The following is a 20,029-nucleotide window of genomic DNA, read 5'->3' as shown; positions in this document are numbered from 1 at the left end:
AAATATCTATGAATGAACGTTCTGAAGTAAACTAAAGACTTCCCCTGCTCAGGTTAGAAGGAAATAGTAAGCACAAAGCTCTAATCTATCGAGTTGTTTATCTGAGAAAATTATGGTGTCAGAACAGGAACTGAGAATCTCCGATGTAATGATCCCTTAATTATTGCTAAATACCCTGGCAGTGGGGTAAGATTTAATTTGGTTCTAGATTTAATTTTAGATTTAATTTAATGTTTAAGTTAAGATTTACACCTAAAGACAATACTGCATTAAAAACACCTCAGTTGTTTAAAGTGTTATTGCATTTTTAGTCATATAACAGAACTTTTAAAATAAAAGTGTGCAATAGATTTGAAACTATTGATGAATTTTGCATGTGAGAATGTGATCAATTGCATTTTTACATGCTAAATTTGTTAACGATGTTAATGGTTGCCCAGCACTAATTTTACTATATACTAACAGAAATTTAAAGACAGACCTGTTGTGAGTCCTGATGATGTTAATGGATTGTAGATTAATCAAATTAACCTTAATGTCTTTAATTATAAATTAATCTTGTTTTCAACACCACTGTGTTTAGTTGCAGAGTTCAAGCAAAAAACAGCATTACTCATAATGCCGTAAAGACTTTCCACCAATCAGAGCATCACAATCCGCTTGTTAAGTGTGATGTCAAGCGAAGCGGCTTCCGGGTCCAAGCGCTCTATTCAACTGAATGTAGAGACTCATGAAATGGTAATAATAAACGTTTACAAAGCGATTTAATACTTTCCAAAATCACGATCGCAGTATATATGTCCATGCCTAATATCCGATGGCCAGAAAGTGATTAATTTTTTTATATATTGTTAAAATTTTGGTATTTGTTATGCAGCAAGCCCAGAGATTGTTGTGTACACTATGACTTTATATAAAATTTACTTTAATGTGTGATAGAAATAAAACGTGATTATAAACGAATGATTCCTCCACTCAAATGAATGGCGGCTTGGACCCGGAAACAGTATTACATACATCACAAACGCGTCACCACTTAACAAGCGGATAAACAGAGAGCACCAAAAGAGATCATTAGCACCGCCCACTTCTATGTAGCACCATGAACATAATAAAGTTACATATTTTATATATATTATAATTCAGCAATAAACAACCTGAAATATATTGTTTATATAAAGACAAATTATTATTATTTTTTTATAATTCTCATTTGTTAGTTGAGATTGTAGTTTTCATTTTAGTTTTTTACTAAAATGAAAAGTTCTGATAGTTTATGGTTTTGTTAAGTTTTGTTCGGTTGTTAATGGAGACTTAAAATGAATGTAAAACTTAATATCAGGCCTGCAAAAAGTGTTCACTAATTCTCTAGACATGCTTTGAAAAGTAAGAAGTCTTACAGAACTGGAGCTCCTGAGGGCTGAACAAGCTGAGCAAATCTCCACCTTGACTGCGACAAGCGTCCCGCGCCTCATGCCAGGTCACCACAGCTGTGGACACCACCTGATAGCAGCGTCCAGTCACAGGTTCTTTCTCCCATAAGGAAGAACATCCTTCCACTAAATACAACAAATCAGACATTATACAGCTGTCTTATTTTCCACCCTCTCCCAACACCCCATGATGCTTCGAATGATTAATGGGAATGACTTTGGTTCAACTGTAAATAATCAGTGAAGCAAAGTACAATATTAAAAGGCAACTTAGAATTAACAACTAGTGAATAACCCTAAAAACTCAAAACAAGTTTTTCACAGTTGAATACTGTTTTGTCATTTGAAGTACAAAAAGAAAACAATCCACAGTGAGCTCAAAGAGCTTTGGCCACAAACAGATTTGAGTGCTTGACCACTGAGTAATCTTTTCCATGTTTCTTTAGAAGGTACTGTACTATGAGAGAGTCATATTAAAGGAATGTGCTGTAAACAGGAGCAGAATGCTGAAAGTCAATGTCTTTGCTTGCTGAAAAGGGCAGCTTAAACCTGCATGAGTTCCACTGAAAGCCTAATAGGTTAAGTAGGTCAGCATGCTGTTTGCTGCATGGGAAAAGGTTGATGTAGGTGGACATAGCTTTCTGTTTAGTTAATTAACTATATACATGAAGTTTTCATGGTTTTAGTTATTGTGTAGTATAATATTCCAGCCTGATCTCATGAAGAAACGTAATAATTTTAAACATTGTCAGAAAAGTGCCCAAAATTCATACAATTTAATTTGCATAAAACATACAATTTTAAAAGAAAGCGTGTCCTTAAACCCCACAACTAAGCAAATCATCATTGGGAGACGAGAAATTTGATTTGAATGAGATCATAGAGACTAATACAAATTAGCCACTTAAATATGAAATGATTTGTGAAAAGAACTGCTGTGAGATGTGGCAACTACCTGCTGTGTTTACTTTTAACTAATAAATCAATTCAATTCATATTTCAATTAGCAACACAATAATTACTGTATTAAATTTTACAATTTATATCAGGGTATATGCAGAAATCCTAAAGGAAATTTCCAAACCTTAAAGAATTTTTAAAGACATTCTCAGAATATTTTATAACCTCGTCGCCACTTCAAATTCTAATCAGTATCAAAACTTTAACTTAATAAACAGTTGCTAATAAACAGTTGTCGCTAAATAAATAAATGGAGCATAACCGTGCAACAGAAATTGGATAAGCTCGGAAGAAACAAATCTTGAAAGAATAAATGACACGGTTGTTTTCAGCGTAAAGTTTCAGCCACTGTTTAAACTCATCTTTCTCGAACCAGGAGTATGCAAACTAGCATTATCCAATTTGGATCTATCCAATGGTTTGTTGCAAATTGCATTACATTCGCAACTGGCCCAAACCAATCGAGGAAAATACATATATTTACACTTTTTTGGAGAAACTTTAGACAATGTTTGAACAAAACTTAAAACCTCATAAAAACGGGATAAAGACTTTTTAATACCTTTTAAGGGCCTTATTTTTGTTGTATGAATAAATGTATTTGTAATACAATTTTGTCCTTTAAAGCGGTCAGATATATGTACTGTACCTTTAATTTTACCTGTTCAAAAAAAAATATTTTGGTATCAAACACAACTAAAACACATGCACAGAACAACATGAGCATTAATAGCAATTAAACAAATGTAAATATTATTCCGCTTGCTTTTTGAGCGTTGTTGAGCGAGTTCTTAAACACCTATGATTGATCACATGCTCAACAGAAATGGCTACAGTCAGCACGGCTGTTCAGCAAACAGTGGCAGGCACAGACACTGATGTTAAATGGCCGCGGCAATCAGCTGAACCATTATAAATGGTGAGTTTAAAGCTTTAATTTCTTCCTGGCTGGGCACTGATGTACTTCCATGTCAGTGAAAGACTGTCCCGAAAAACTCAAGCAGTGAATTGTGCACAGTTATCTGCTTTTTATTACTTGCGGTCTTCTCCCTCACCATAAGCTGCTGCCATATAACGTATAAGTGATAAATTACGTCAGTACATAACAACCGGTCATGGTTATTACTGAATCGATACCAAATTGTTTGCGTCTGCATCGAAGAAACAATTAATTTTGACACCACTAAAAATAAATAAATAAATAAATAAATAAATTAATTAAATAAACTATTAGAATAATCAGCATTCATCATAAGTCACTCTCTCTGTGTTAATTTTTTAGTTGATTAAATATATAGCTTGGATAAATACAGAAATATAGCAAGCTTGGTTTAAATAATAAAATGGATATGTTTTATTTACCCGACACAAATGTTTCCATTAGTGTTATTGTATTACAATTTAGGTATTGATGTAGTTAAAAACAAAAAGTAAATGTTTATTTTTATTTCAAGCAACACAAATGTGGTACAACAACTCTGGTTATTTTAGTTATGTTGGAGAAAAGAAACAAAACAAAATGATACAAAAGAAAACAAAACAAAAAACAAAACAATACAAAACAAAAATTCAACAGTGGTTTTAACCGTTTTGTAAAATGAGTCACATATTTAAATCTACTTTGTGTTTTCCAGCTGCTTTCTGGAAACCCCCGGTAGTGTGAGATGCAAACCTCACCATATTTCAGACAATTCCCCCACTTCTGCTCTTGATCATAGTTTGCAGTAGTAGAGCACCACTCCAGTGTATTTTCATCAGTGGGGGGCAGACAGCTGTGGTGCCACGTCCCATTATAGAGGAAGGGGAACTCACAGGGCGCTCCCTTAGAATTACCCCCACTTGTGTGCATTTCTGTAAAAACAGAAATAGAAAACAGGAATTCATGCGGTTTATGTACAATAGTTATACTTAAAAAATTGTCCACAGACGCCAGCAAATATGATTAAACCTCCCCTAAACGAAAAAAAAGTACTCATAAATGAAATAAAATGTTTGTATTTGTACAAATGCAAGATACATTTACTTTTAACATGCAAACAACATAACATGAAAGAGTAAATACAGCCATGAATGGGTTCGAAATGATAGATAGACCTTTGCTAAATCATAATTCACTGTGACCTTATTTTCACCTGAAAGTGCTTTTAAAACAAACTGACTACATAAAAACAAAAGTATAAATAATAGAAGTTTGAAAAAAAAAATACATTTATACTATTTTAAAAGATTTATTCTTTATATTATTTAAAAAAAAAATAGAAAAATTATGTAAGTAAAAAAATCATATCCCACACTTATTTTAAAAAAAAATATTCCACAACATTTTACAAGTTTGTTGTCAGAATAATATTATATTCAGCATGTATGCATTAAAGAGATCAAAAGCAACAGTAAAAACACTTACAATAATTCAAATGACTTTAAATTTAAATATATATATTTTCCATTCAATAAAGATTCCTAAAAACATACAATATACAATAAAAAAATTTATACAACAGTTCTTTCTGGTTCTTGAATCTGATTAACTCTGCAATAACAGCACTCGCACAGCCTCCTCACCCTTGTGTATTATTCCGCCTAGATTAAGTGACAGCAGATCAATAAACTCACTACAGTTTGACAAACATTGCAGCTGTTGGACGACAATGTACTTCTGAGGCTTTTTTAGGTGAGAATGTAGTTGTTTAGATTCTAACTATGCAGTTTATTCATAAGGTTAGTGCCTATTGTAAATATTTAGCATTTTGGAGATTCAGCTAGTCGGCATCCATCAGCCTGTCATACTGAGCAGAGCAAAGACGGTTGACGTTTCGCCACACGAAGGCAACAGAAACTGCATAAGCTCTTAGATAAGAAAAACTCAGCTTAATTGACCCTTCGCTAAGCCACACCCAAAAGCCCATCCACCAATCGTGGCTTAGCAACCGTAGCTATGCGCAGGCTTTCAAACGAGAGAAACAGACCAAAGCGTTGTGTGTATGGATTGTGCAAATCTGATAACCTGTATCCTAAATGTTTGGACAGGATGGTGGAATTTTTCCCTTTTTAAAACCAAAAACCCAAGAAGAGAAATGCCAGCGTGGATCAAGCTCTGTTAGGAGCGCTAAAGGAGCGGAGCTAAGTTGGTTTTGTTTTGATATCCCTGACATTCAGTGATAGACGGCAATAACTCACACCCCTTACCCTAAACAGATCTAAACTGTGTTCTTACAAAAATACAAAGCAGATTAAGTTTTTTACATTTTTTATTTATTTTTTCGCTTGATATTATGAGTAATGCTCCGTTTAAGCCTTCGCCATAGTAACTTAGTCAAACTAATAGTGAATAGGTCATAATGACATGAGTTATTGACCCGGCAAATATGAATCTGCAAATCTGTTGCTAACTTCACTAAACTTCATATTTCTATCAATCTATTTCAAGCTACGAATATTTGAAAATACAAAATCAACAGAACAAAACTGAGATATGATCACAAACTGAGCACTTGCGATCAATATACTTTACCAGCAGCTGTTTTTCAGTAATTTATAAAGCGCACAAAAACATACTGAGAGTAATGGGTAACTTACAGTACATTGTTATGGGTCAATGATGCTAATATTCAGCACAAGTCCATTAGTTTTCCCTTTCTGGCTGTTCTTTCTGTGAATGAACTATGTAAAAGCTCTGTCCATGCGTGTTTCCTTAGTAACACTATTTTTCATTGCACAACAATTAATCTATTAGGCTTTTTGGCTAAAAATAGAGAAATCACAGTTTAATTAGTTATTATTAGATTATTTTTAAACTTCTCCTCTCCTGCTGAGCATAAGCTAAGCTGTTGAATGGTTAGCGTATGAGGCGGCTAGGCTAATTAGGCTTCAATTTTGATTGAATTATTCTCTGATCGGTTGCCTATTATGTGGTGAATATACTCCTGTAATGCATACTGCAGTCCTTTTTTGTCTGGCTTTCTCAGATATCTCACCTGTTCGCTAAAAATGACATTATATCCCTGGCAATGTCCGACACCGACGCATACACACTGTAAAAGCCTTGCCAGGCACGAAAGCTTGACAGGCGTAGCAACAGTAACTAAGGAGGGCAGGGCTTAGCGAAGGGTCAAATTCAAACTAAAGCTGAACAAATCTTTATAAAACATGTAAGTTTCATTCTAAGTCGATTTCCCTTTTTTGTATTTGCTGTATTTATACCAGAGTCTGATAGCGTTTCTGGTAGGGTTTGCTTTGTTTTGGCTTTTTTTTCTGGGTTAATTGTGATATCCTGCTTGCAACAGAGAAATACTGGAAAATCTCTGTAGACTGATGGCATTTTATGTCAGAAAGTAGTTCCTCATACAAAAGATTTTTACACTCGGTGTTTTAATTTTCTTTTTTATATACAAGATTATGCCAACAAACTGTTGTATAAATGCAAAATCACACTCGTAGCAGTGTGATATGACTGTATATCGTCACTGGTCGGACACCACCCACACCTCCCTCCAGTGCCAATATAGAGCCATAATCGCACTGCTACTCTTGTGATATTGCTCCTATATACTAACGCAATGCTTTAAATATTTATAAATTAAATGGTGAGTTATATTATATTAAATTTGTTCTTATTTTCTATTGCTATATTTTCTATATCTACTTTTTTATATTTTCTGTTGTATTATTTTTGATAATTTTTACTTGGCACTCATAATAGTGTGTTTTTAAAAGTCACGGACGATAACGCAAGCATTTCACTGCATATAATACTGTGTATGACTGTATATGTACATATGAAAATGTGTATGTACTAATACAATTGAATTTGAAAACAGAATCTTACAAGCATATTTTTCTGCTGTGCACGCAAAGCTCTCATAACACCAGCTTCACAACATTTTTTTTAAAGTCTACCATCTCAGAACAGCAAAAGCTAGTTAAATAAGAAAGCGAAAGCAAATCCCGAGTCACTGTTTACCGATATGAAGCAATCACTGAGCTCATAAACTTTGTCGCAGGTGAAGTTTCCCATAAACTCCATGACTGAATTGCTACAGTAACATCAAACAGGTGGTAAAATCAGTAAGCAGAAATCCAAAGCAAAAAGAAGACGGAAAGCAGATGAACTGGATGAGCTGAACAACTGTTAAACCATAACAACCGCCTATGCTCATGCTGCAAGACTGCAAAGTAAACCACACTAAAGCAAACAGGTTTGTGCCACATGTACAAACTGTAATTGAGAGTATAGTGAAGTAATGTGTTGTAGCGAGAGGCAATAGCCTTAGAATTTAATTCAAATAAACTAAAAAGCTATACAATAAAATAAACTTAACCCTTAACAACTTTTTTTTTTAAAGCAAAGGTGCTCAAAGTAGGGCTCGTAGGCCAAAGTTGTCCCATGGTAGAATTATGGGGAGTTAGTTGGGGCAATTGCCTTTAAGAGAGATCATCATTTCGAATTTAACATAACCTTTGTTTCTTTGTTTAATTGAGGAGCTACAAAAAAAGCCAACTAAGACCAAACGTTCCAAATAAATCAGACTTTTAAAATGTAAATAATGTCACTTGACAGATAGAGGACAATGCACAAGACATCAGCAAGCAAATTAAGGCAAAGGCACGAGCAGCTCGACTAGTGTATTCAGCATTTAACTAGATTGTGTTATAAATGGGATTGTTTATATTTTATCTGTAATAAGTTCATTATAAAAAATGATACTGCATCATTTATTAATGTTTTAAAGCAATGTTTTCAACTTATTTTTAAACCTTAGCAAATATAAATTACTTAGAAATTACCCATGACAAATTCAATGTAATATAATTTGGTATTTTCAACTTCAGCCCACAACCCTGAATAAAGTTGGTTTTTTTGTCCTTTTTAAAAAAAAGTTTGGGCACCCCTGCATAAAAGGCACTACTAGGCTTACACTGTAAAAATGCTTCGCTTCACAAAATCGATTTGTTTTAGAACAACATAAAGAAAAAGTTAACTAACTTTAGTTTTTACAAATTTAAGTGGATTGAACATAAAACAATTAAGTTGTCCCCCAATAAACCCTCAAGAATTGTGTTGTTTCAGCTCATTTTATACAAGTAGTTTGAACAAACACCAAACACCATTTTTTGAGTGTAATAAATTTTCTTGTTTTCAAATAACTTTTATGATTTTTTTAATAAATATTATGATGATATTATTAATATACACATTAATTTGACATTATCCAATATCATCATAATAAGTTTCAAAAAGGTTTCTTTTACAGGGGTAAAAAAAAAGTTGCATTGCTTTATTGGATGTTCAGAGTAAACAAATTTATCAACCAAATTTCATTGTAAAAAAATTCTCAAGTATGTAACACTTTTGCAATAAAGTCTCATTAGTAACTGTCGGTTCATGCTTTAAAATCAGCAGTAAGAAAAGCCAGATTTATTATAGTTACAACACAGGCTTTAAAAAATATAAATCTTATTATTATTAAACTCATCTTAAAGCACTTATTAGGCATCAACTAACAATTCAACATCAATAATACATTTAATAAAAGCTTTTAATGATTATTAAAAGCTTTTGTTGTTTCCATGATTAGTAACTAATGAAAAGTAAAAGTGTTGATGCATAATAAAACTATAAATAGTATTTTAAATAATAAAGCGCATGTGCGTGGGACCCATGTTAATTTTTATTTTTCTCTGATGCTGGGATTGTGATTTTCTGTAATATATCGTGACACTGTTGACAGTAGAATAAAGCACAAGTTGTGGGATGCGACCTGTGTGAGCCTTGATTTATTTTTCTGTTGCAACACGAGTTAAGGCTGATTTATACTTCTGCGTCAAGCGCAGGCGTATGCAACGGCGCAGCCTATGCATTGACACATAGCCCTAGCCCATAGCCCTAGTCTGGGCGGGACCGAGAGCCCCGTGAGCCCGTGGATCATGCCGATCACTTGACGCAGAAGTATAAACCAGGCTTGGGTGAGCTGTCCTGTATTTTTTTAACTCAACGCGTTACACAACACCTTATCTGAAATATGCATGTGTAAGTAATATAAATAAATAGTTCACATTTCTTTTGCGAGTTCATTATCTGAGCTGCCTATAGAGAGACACGCACGCGCTGGTGAAGAGTGTGTGTGTGTGTGTGTGTGCGCACCTGCTTGACTGATAAATATGAATTTGTAGCTAAATCATAAGCGGTGCCAGCATTTCCCATTGTTTACATCTTTGCTACAGCATACTGTTAAGGCTAGACACTGTGCATGTCATACTGAATTTTAGTAAATAAAAACACTTACAGGTCGTGGCTCAGAGTTCACAGCGTCTGCTTGTTCCTTTTTTGAGGAGATTTTAACCGAATCCAGCACTGAACTGGGAGAGATTTTAAATACTGTGTTTTGTCAAATCATGCTTGCTATGTATTTTATAATTCTCTGGAACATAATTAATATTGAACTGTAAGCACTTCTGTCTTTGTGTCATGTCCTTTGGAAGCCCAAATACAGAAACAGAAGAAGCTCTGTGAAAATAGCAGGACGGAATTTTCTCCCTCTGCTGTAACATTACAGTGCCTCTGGCCATGCCCCTTAGCTGCGCAGTGTATGTGCGTGGTAAAAGTACGTTTGTGATCTCACAAGGCCCAGAAGTATTTTTTGTAGTCCCCAAAATTCGTTCATTGTAGGCTTTGCTAAGCTAACTCTGTAAAAAACAAGGTCTCACTTTGCATTGAACTTTGAGCATTTTACATTCAGAGATGCTGTTTATGTTCACCCAGCTACATTACACACCAAGGCCGCATTTACACTGCATGGTTCAAGTGACTCAATTCTTTTCTTCCATGTGGCACAGATCAGATATGTCCCATGTACATGTAAGCAGGAACAAATCACATGGATTCTGATTTACTCAAATCAGATTCAGGCCTTGTTCATATGTGGAAATTTATCTGATATGAATCGGATTCATGCCCTCATGTCTGCAGTACAAGCAGGTCAATTGGATTTTCACCAGTCAATGTGAGTCTCGCGTTATTAAAAACCATAGCGAATGACGTCAAGTCTGACACTTTCTTTACAGAACAGACTTCAGCAGAGTCCAAAACCTTAAATCTCATACACGAGGACTTAAACAGCTTGTCACATAGCACAGGTATTTAAGCATGTTAACGAGAGCGAGAGAGTGCAATGTCCGCCAGGTAACCAATATAAACTAATATAAAACTTGTACACACATCCCGCCATGGACATTACATTAAGATGCCTAAAGGTTTTAAAAAGCCTATATATCAAAAGAAGATGGACAAATGAGAACCTTTCTGTCATAAACTACAGTAAAACAGCTTGTCAAAAGCTGCGAACAGATTACATACTTAATTATCATATTTACTTTTCTTTTTTATTGCTCTTTTTTTTTTTTTTTTTTTGGTCATTGCACCTTTACCGTGTGCTGTGTAAATGAGGACGATCGGATCCGAGTCACTTTTAAAAGAAGATGTAAGCAGGTCCTTCTTATCTGCTTTCACTTCTGCAGATCTATGTGCCCTCCAGAAACTTGCGTTCTGTGAATGAACGTCGCCTCGTGGTTCCATCCCAAAGAGGGAAGACATCACTTTCGCGAACGCTCACGCTCAATCTGCCCAGTTGGTGGAATGAACTCCCTAACTGCATCAGAACAGCAGAGTCACTCGCTGTTTTCAAGAAACGACTAAAAACTCAACTATTTAGTCTCCACTTCACTTCCTAATCTGCAATTGCCTCTCTGAATATACCACTAACTGTAAAAAAAATAAAAAATAAAAAATAAAAAAAATAAAAATAAAACTAATACTTTCCTTCTTAGACTGTACAGACCTGAAACTTGCCTATAGCACTTATTCATTGTTGCTCTTATAGTTGTGTAAATTGCTTCCTTGTCCTCATTTGTAAGTCGCTTTGGATAAAAGCGTCAGCTAAAGGACTAAATGTAAACGTAAATGTAAATGTCAGCAAAAAAATCGGATACAGTCACAAAATCGGAACTGACCATCAAGATCTGCAGTGTAAATGCAGCCCAACTAAAGTTAAAATATGATATCGTATTAGACCACCCTTTTAAAGAAGAATGTTAACTTATTCTGTGGTTGATATACTGTGATCAGTATAACGCATGTCAATAGTCGCTCTTTTTTCATTATTAAAAATAAACCCACACATACAAGTCTAAAATCAGATCCCCGTGACTTCTGATGATACACTAAGGTCTTATGAAACAATTGAAAAAAATTTACATTTCTGACAATTAGGGCTGCACAATATATCATTTCAGCATCGACATTGAAATGTGTGTGCAGTAGTCACATCACAGAATCTGCATTGGTAAATTGAGATTATATTCAATCAACAATTGGGAATACATCAGATTTGTGGAGTCATTGCCACGTATGACCATAACAGAGTGAAACATAATTTGTATGCAATTTAAAGGTATTTCAAGAGAGTGTAGAGCATTCGGGCACAATAACGTAAAACATTTGTAACTTTAATGAAGAAAAAGGTTACAGATTTTTTATTACAATGAAGACTATACAGTGATATTGTTAAATTATACCAGAAAACCATAAAAAATATTTAGTTTAGTTTTTTTCTTTGCTCTATTGTAATTATTCTATTTAAATTAATAATTATGTAATTAATTATGTAATTATTCAATTTTATTTATTTTATTTTTATGAATTATTCACAACTTACAAAATCCACCCAAACAATCTAAATGTGATCCACTCTGCAAAACTTTTTATCCACTCCATGATTTTTTCTCATATTATTTATTGTCTTACTAGTTGGTCACGCTAGTAAAACAGTTTTAAAATCAGTTGAATCACTTTATAAACAGGCACTTAAAGTATTTGATTAGAAGCCTAAGAGGTGTCATCATTGTAATATAATACAAAATCTTTATTTATTGAGCTTTAATAATATTAAATATTTGGCTGATACTTGCATGATTTTTAAAATTTTAAATGGATATGCTCCACCTCCATTATGAGTTTGTGACACACAAGAACAATAATGGTGAAGCAACACGATCTGTTACCAGGGGAGACTGACAACTTTTGCATGATCAGCCTTCTCAGTTAGAGCCAGTCATTTTTGGAACACACTTCCTATTGATTTAAGGGGTGTTACAAATCATTCAACTTTTAAATACGAGTTAAAGAAATGGCTAAAAGCAAATCAAGTTTGTGAGCATGTGTAATTCTTTTGTCTAACATTTTAAGAAATTCTTATTTCATGTTTTATCCTTTTGTCATATGTAACTTTACTGTCTTTGTATGTGTGTGGTGATGTGTTTTTGATTTTAGGTTGCCTTTTAAAATCTGGCAGGGGGCAACAGATGAACATGAGCCCTTGTGGCTAACTCTGGCTTATTTACAACTTTACTGTTTAATAATGAGCATTGTCCCTGTTAAATAAAATAAAATTACATAAATTCAAAAACAAATTCGAATTAAAATCCATTTTTTTATGCACTATTTGTGGTTTTCTATATAAAATCTTTGTAGACAATGTAAAATATGTTCTGTGAAAAATATAATAATGATATCTTTAATATTGGTTCAGTTAGGTCATGTTAAAAAAGTGCTTCATTTCAGGCTCAGAAAATCCTCTTTGAGAACTTCCAATTTAAGGAAAAGCTTATAATTAAAAATACAACATATTGGAAAACCATAATTATCCTGACTATGTGCCATATAGCAAATTAAAGCTCAGATTTTCTCAATTTTTAGAGATATATGACACACTTATAGGACCTGATGTTTATGCTTATGGAGAGATATTAAGTTTGCAGCATTTAATGGTGATAAATACATTGATTAACAAAAGCATATGAAAAATAAGAGGAGATATCAAACTTTTAAAAAATATATTTATTCCCAAAATAAATTAAAAAACTATAACATTTATCATGTTTTATATGTAAACTTAGATTAAAAATCAAGATTTTGATTTACATCACTATCATTTACTGCTCTTGTTTTTCAGAAATAGATTACGCAACTTCACCAGGGGTTTCACAGAGGGGGTCACATATTATTAGCTGTAATCCACAGCCTAGCAAACCGTGAGCACCAGTTTACTGAAGGGGAGTTTCCAGTAGCTTAATGATGTATGTGAAAGATGAGAGTCTATTTATCAGTCTGAAGTCATGCCTGTGACAGTGTTTAGTAGCAGTTGTCACATCTTAAACAGTCACAAATAGGAACCATTTCGGCAAAACATTCACTTGTCACCTCATGTCTGAGCGCATACTCTCACATATGTCATCAAGCGACCAGAAGCTTGTGCTCGCTGCACTTGTGTGCTCACTGGTGTTGCACCGGCTGTGGATTAAAGCAAATCGTATTGTAAATAATGTTTCATTTCTTGCACTGACTGATCCTTTCACTTCATAAGTGTTACACTTCATGACCTGTGGGGGGTGGATTTAGACTGGTTTGCATGCGTTTATTTTTAATCTTAAAAACTGCTGCCTATTGACTTGCATTATAGAATGACCAAGGATTTAGGACACTGTAGATTTAGATAAAAAATCTTCTTTAATTTTCTACTGAAAAAAAAACAAAAACGTCACCAATATCTTCAATGGATGCATAAATATTACCTGAAAATGGGTGAACTATCCCTTTAATGCACGAACTGCTCTGCAGCTTGAATTGCTCGTTTGTTTTAAAAATGTATCTGAATAAAAAAATAGATTTCCCTCCAGCTGATTAAGGTCAAAACACGGACAGCCAGTCGGATTTCATTCGGCTTTACAGTTACCTTTTTAGGTGTGAATGGTCCCTCAAAATGATTAACTTTTTTTACAGCTGATAAAGTTGAAGCTTTACTTGACTTTATCCTAGGGCTGGACAATATTCCAAAAATAATTACCACAATATCATGTTTCATATCATCCTATACATCGAGAATTAATTAAAATTTTTACAATACATTTGGGAATATTACGATTTTTTTATTTGACAACTTTAATTTACCAACATTACTAAGATAAATAGTTTCAATAGACAAAAACAAAAATATTTAAACAAAATATCTCATCTCTTTTAAAGTTAAAGAGACTCTTAAACCCAATAAAAAATGTGTTAATTAAAATACAAAGTAACTGTAAGGTGTTAATAATAATAATAATGATAAAAGTAAACCTCAAACTCTGTAAACAAAACAAATTATGATAATCAAATCTGAGCTTTCAAGTAAAGGAACTAACCATCTTGATTCAAATACATACTGTAACACTACAAATTGTGAAGTTGAATGACTATATAACCTCCTAGGCTAAAAAATCTTTCAGATGCTAGTGGCTTGGATGCACAAGAAAAGAAACCAAAAAGCCACTCTGGCGACATCCTTACATCCTTTTTTATTTACAATCTCTACACTGCTGCTATCTGGCACTCGTTTTCGCATGTGTTGTTATTTTGTCTTATCATCCCTTTTCTCAGAGAACGACAAGCGGATAAACCATTGCTGTAGCTCTGATGCAAGTTTATGGAGAAAAGTAAAAAGCACTGCAGTGTTTGGATGCGCTGTGTTTGTCTGATATAATGAGTCAGCCGTTATTACTGAAATGTGCATATTCCAAGTGTAAAGCAAATTGGATAGCTCTATTTACATGAATTGGGGTGCGAATGTTCAGACGTTTTTACCTAGGAATACCTAGATAATGCACACGTCACATGTGCGTCACTTGCACACTATGGCCCCGTTCACACTATTGCGTTTTAGTTTTAAAACGGCGTTTTAGAATGAAAACGATCCGCGTCCACACTCGCGTTTTACCCAGCGTTTCTGAACTGCTCTCCGTCCACACCAAAACGCTGAAAACGCACATCACGTGACCACACACACACTCTCAGGCAAGCGCTGCAGCCAAACTACCCAGATGAGAGCTGTGCTAGTCGGACTTCTCATCAAGCATCTCCCGCTGGATCTAATCTCACTATATTTATTAAACGTGGTATTTCATTCATCTTGTTGTCTGTATCTAACGACATATTCCCTGACTTTAGTCACTGGAATCTATCACTTGTTCTCAGGTAACGTGTTTTGGCTGAGCGCAAAGATAAGTTAATGATTAACGTAAGCATGTACATTCTGTATATTGACTGATCGCTTGCCTTAATTTCCTATAATGTATAAACTTATTGTATGTTATACTTTTAAAATGGCCATTATCGATTATTATAACTGATATTCAGCAAAAGAGAGGGTTTCGTATTTTCACTGAAATTGAAAGGAGGCAGTTGTTATCGGCTCCGTTTTGTTATAAAAATCCACACAGTGAAGATGACGCTCATATATGCAGCACGACGCCTCAACATTTCTGCTGTCTGTTTAGTTGTTAATATTAAAATGAAAATAGGCAGTTCCTTATATCATGTTTACATTTTATTGTTGAGAAAGTGAAACAACGTAGCCAGGGTGATGTGAATGAAGTTATACAGTACACTGTTCCCTTTGAAGATTTACCCGTGTCCTCGGTATAGTTTGTTTTCCATATCAAACTGAGAAGAAGAGACTGCAGCCTTGATCAAACTTGCGAAGTCTGAACTTACACGGAGAGGATGCAGGACTGAACTTTGTGTGTTAGGCTACTTAATATTGAGGAAAAGCCCCAATCAGAGAGGCGAATGTCTGCAGCCCCGCCTCCGTTTTCAGATGTCTCCGTTTTCCATCATCCACACTGAGACGGAGCAGCAGCGTTTCAGAATGAAAACGGCCTCTCCAGCGTTTTCGAAACGCTCCGTTTTCGGCGCTCGAGAACTCTGGCGTAGTGTGGACGGATGGCGTAACCGTAGCAAAACTTATGCGTTTTCAAACTAAAACACATTAGTGTAAACGGGGCTTATGTGCGTGTAGTGAAAGTCACACACCTCTTTTGAAAATGACATGCTTATTGGCATTTCTTCCAAGGCACACACTCAGCAGCCTATAGCCTTCATAGCAAACTTTTTTATCGTTATTGAAAAGTGTTCGTTCAATAAATACTAGCGCTGTCAAAATTAGTGCGTTAACGCATGCGATTAATTTTAAATAATTAACGCATTAAAAAAATTAACCCAATTAACGCAATTGCAGGTTTTTTTTTACTTCCTGTTGTGGTGGATGTGTGTTGAACATGCAAGAAATGTGGATAAGACCAAGGAAGCACTTTTTGAAGGCAAGTTCCAATATAAAACAATTAGTTGCATCACCAGGCTCTCCAGAGTTTCATGCAATTACGGGTGTTTCATTTTTAACTTTCGACTTCTGTTGTAAGTTGATACCGCATGGCGAACAGAAAGAAAATCCTCCGCATTTCGAGACTCGGTGTTCCTTTAAGGTAATAAAATCACTGCTTAGGCTATACAGTAGAATTTTTATAAGAGTATAATCTTAATCATATTAAAGTCGGAGTATTGGTGTCTTATGTGAATGTACTCAGAAAGTCTCTGGTGAAGTCGCGAGCTGTCAAAAACAGGGCATTACTCTGCCTTTCAGCATGAGCCCTCCAAGTTTAGCGTGTTTCCTCATTAAACGCAACGAAAGCGTACGCTTCGCGTTGTTGTGTCAGAATCCTTGTGAAATACAGTAATACTTTAGGACGCTTAGTTTAAGCAAATTTGATGAACGTGATCATGCGTGTTGAATCTGAAGGGAATCGCTCCAGTATGAAAGGCCATTGGGGCCAAAATGTCTGCAGCGCGTTGTGTCTGTGTCAGGCCCGTTGAGAGGTAACGGGTGAAGTGAGCAACGTATCTGAGTAGGGGCGTGTTCGCGCGAGACATACCTGAAGGACGGTGGGGGTGAGTTGCGCGCGACATAGGCTACCTGAAGAGCTAGGAGGGATCCTTTCAAGCCAGGATCTTGATGGTTTATTGTGGGTATGTTGTTTACATGAAGAAATCTGTGTTACAAGTTAAACAAAAATTCTATTAAACAATTATATTTTGAATTTGAATTCTAATAAACAATTATATTTAAAATTTAAATAATTTTTGTCTTGCGTTTACATTAAATTTTACATTTGAATAGCCAAAATTACAAGTTTCAGTATTTTAAATGCGATTAATCGCGATTAATATTTTTAAAAAGGTGCGATTAATTAGTTAATTTTTTTAATCGATTGACAGCTTTAATAAATACCGATACTGATTTCATCACCCAGCCCTACTTTATCCATCCACATTTAAAACAGAAACCACAAAACTACTAGATACTTAAATAAATAAGAACATTGTTGCAAATCAATCTATTTATCAATCTATCTCTCAATCTATCTATCCATCTATCTATCTATCAGAGCTCCTTGATTCTGGCTAAAATGAGAATCGCAATTTTTTTGCCTAAAATAAAGATCACGATTCTGTAGATGTAAAATAAAGCTTAAAATTAGATTATTGTTTATTGTCAAACATATGGTAAAACAACAATATTAATATTATGTGTAGGTCTACTGGTTTCTATAAATAATTATATTCTACTTATAACATTTCTGATGTTGAATTTTGTTTGAGATATAGGCCTATGCTTGCAAGTATCATCTATCACAGAGAACATTATTAGACCATTTAATTTACTGGTAAAATCAACATTATATACGCTCGAGGAGTTATACTGACACTGTAAACATGTATTTTCATGCACAACTGTGTGTTCACTGTGAAAGAAAAAGCACATCAAATGCTTGTCGCATTTATAACTCTAAAACGTGATATGATTATTTAAATAACGTGCAAGCTATCGGTTTCATTTTCACTGCTAAGTGCTGTCTATACTTCGCACAAGGCTCTCAAACGATCACTCTGTGCCACAAACTGAATATTTTTTAAAACTTTATTACCTATTATTCACAGCATATGCAGGTTCTGTTCACTAAAGTAGACGCGCGCCCGCAGTCAGCAGCTCATGTCATGTGGGATTTCCCAGCCGCGAATACAGCATTATATGAAGGCAAAAATGACATTTTTGGGTGAATTATACCTTATAAATACAGTATGTGACACTTTCAACATCATTTGGAGGTGTCCATGTCGCTGAGCAACGTTTGTAAAACAATGAAAAGACTCGTGCAGCCGCCTTTGTTTCTCTCCAGAACTTGAAAATATGATTGGCAGAATCGTAGAAATGCTGGTTTAAGATCGCCTAGGGGGTCGAATCGAGATTGCAATCTTTTTTTTTTATTAATTGTGCAGCTCTACTGTCTATCTGTCTGTCTGTCTGTCTGTCTGTAAGCTTTTTTTTTTTTACCAAGGCTGTATTTATTTGATTACAAAAAAAAAAAAAACTGCTGAAAAGCAATAATTTGAACTGATGACAAAGCTAAATTTTCAGTGCTATTAATCTTTACTATCATATGATCCTTCTGCAATTTTTCATTTATTCATTCATTCATTTTCTTTTTTGGCTTATTCCCTTTATTAATATGGGGTCACCACAGCAAATTTCTATAATATTATATTCTATAATATACTGCTCCTTCAACAGACATTTAACTGAGTATAGGAAAGTTCCCCTTCGGTTGGGGAACTTCAGTGCCATGAATGGGAGGATTCGGATCAGAAGCCGCTTATCTGGAGAGTATTGAACGGGCCAATGAATGAAATTAATTGGCAGCGTAAGCTTGCGCAGGTGTGCGACATCTGCAATCATCTCAGCATATAAGCACACCTGAAGCCAGCAGACGCCATCCTTTTCGCTTCAGATCCTTTCTGAGTGAGTCGATGAGGGTTCCTCTTGCTGATCAGCACTTCAGAGCGAACGAGTGTGTCTCCCGGTCCAGAGTGGGTCTTCGCGGTGGCAGACGGTCGAGCTGGGTTACTCCCTTGCCTGCGGTTCTTTGGGTCCGGTCCTCCAGAGCGGTGCGTATAGTTGCAACTTTCCTAAAAGAGCAACACAGTCGTGCAGCACGTCCTTTTCAGGATGGCGCTCCGACTGTGCGTTTCTGGATGCGGGGGTTTCCTGTCTCCGGATGATGGACACGATCACTGCATTGCATGTTTGGGGGTCCAGCATGTTAATGCGGTGCTCGCGGGCGGTTCATGTCGTCATTGCGATGCCATGACCGTTGCACAGCTAAGATCGCGGCTAACTTTCGCAAGAGAGCGAGCCACCCCAGTTGCCTCCTGTTCTAAAAAAGCAGCGGGCGCTCGGGCAGATCTGAGGGTTTCAGCGGGAGCTAATCCGCCGCCCACGGGCTCGCGGACCTCTCGCTCCTCACGGCGCTCCATCCAAGCTTCGGGTGGTGAGAGTGATCCGTCTAACCAGATGGTAGCTCTCACACTCGCTGACACCGGAGATCAGATGTCCTCCGCGGCATCGGAGGGTGGGCTTTCACTGTCTGACGAAGATCCGGACCCGCTCGCCCCCTCCGGGCAGGTGAGCGCTGTCAAATCGGATCCTGAAGCGGACATGTTAGCCGTGCTTTCCCGGGCTGCTTCGGCCGTGGGGTTGGAGATGGTTTATCCCCCAGCTCCGCGGCCGGACCGACTAGATGGGTGCTACGTAGAGGACCAGAAGGCGAAGCCTTCGAAGCCTCTCGTCCCCTTCTTCCCGGAAGTGCACAATAGGCTCACGCAGTCCTGGAGGGCACCTTTCTCTGCCCGTGCTGCGAGTGCCTCCGCCCTCACC

The 20,029-nt window shown here is 35.9% G+C and overlaps 3 protein-coding genes and 1 long non-coding RNA gene across 6 annotated transcripts in view; 1 reads left to right on the top strand and 3 right to left on the bottom strand.

Annotated features, from left to right (window-relative positions):
• rbms1a (RNA binding motif, single stranded interacting protein 1a) overlaps positions 1–20,029 on the bottom strand; it is a 312,567-nt gene that overhangs the window by 66,978 nt on the left and 225,560 nt on the right. The gene's annotated exons all lie outside the window — the stretch shown is intronic.
• The window catches only part of pla2r1 (phospholipase A2 receptor 1), an 868,273-nt gene that overhangs the window by 742,079 nt on the left and 106,165 nt on the right, over positions 1–20,029 (bottom strand). The gene's annotated exons all lie outside the window — the stretch shown is intronic.
• ly75 (lymphocyte antigen 75) overlaps positions 1–20,029 on the bottom strand; it is a 79,126-nt gene that overhangs the window by 47,298 nt on the left and 11,799 nt on the right. For both annotated transcript variants that reach the window (XR_015502373.1, XM_087273307.1), the window contains exons 3-4: positions 4,071–4,244; positions 1,401–1,559 (exon numbers count right to left, since the gene is read on the bottom strand). Coding sequence is in view for 1 of the 2 variants with exons in the window: in XM_087273307.1 (XP_087129433.1) it covers positions 1,401–1,559; positions 4,071–4,244 (333 nt within the window). In the remaining variant the exon portion in view is untranslated. The remainder of the gene's footprint in view (positions 1–1,400; positions 1,560–4,070; positions 4,245–20,029) is intronic.
• Positions 12,084–13,982, top strand: LOC147841674 (uncharacterized). The gene is made up of 2 exons (XR_015502426.1): positions 12,084–12,814; positions 13,045–13,982. It is a non-coding gene; the product is annotated as an uncharacterized LOC147841674 (long non-coding RNA).

This window comes from Danio rerio, chromosome 11 (genome assembly GCF_052040795.2).
Source record: "Danio rerio strain M-AB ecotype USA chromosome 11, GRCz13ab, whole genome shotgun sequence".
Taxonomy (NCBI): domain Eukaryota; kingdom Metazoa; phylum Chordata; class Actinopteri; order Cypriniformes; family Danionidae; genus Danio; species Danio rerio.
The sequence above is the reverse complement of the archived record's forward strand: the minus strand, read 5'-3'. Positions and strand labels throughout refer to the sequence as shown.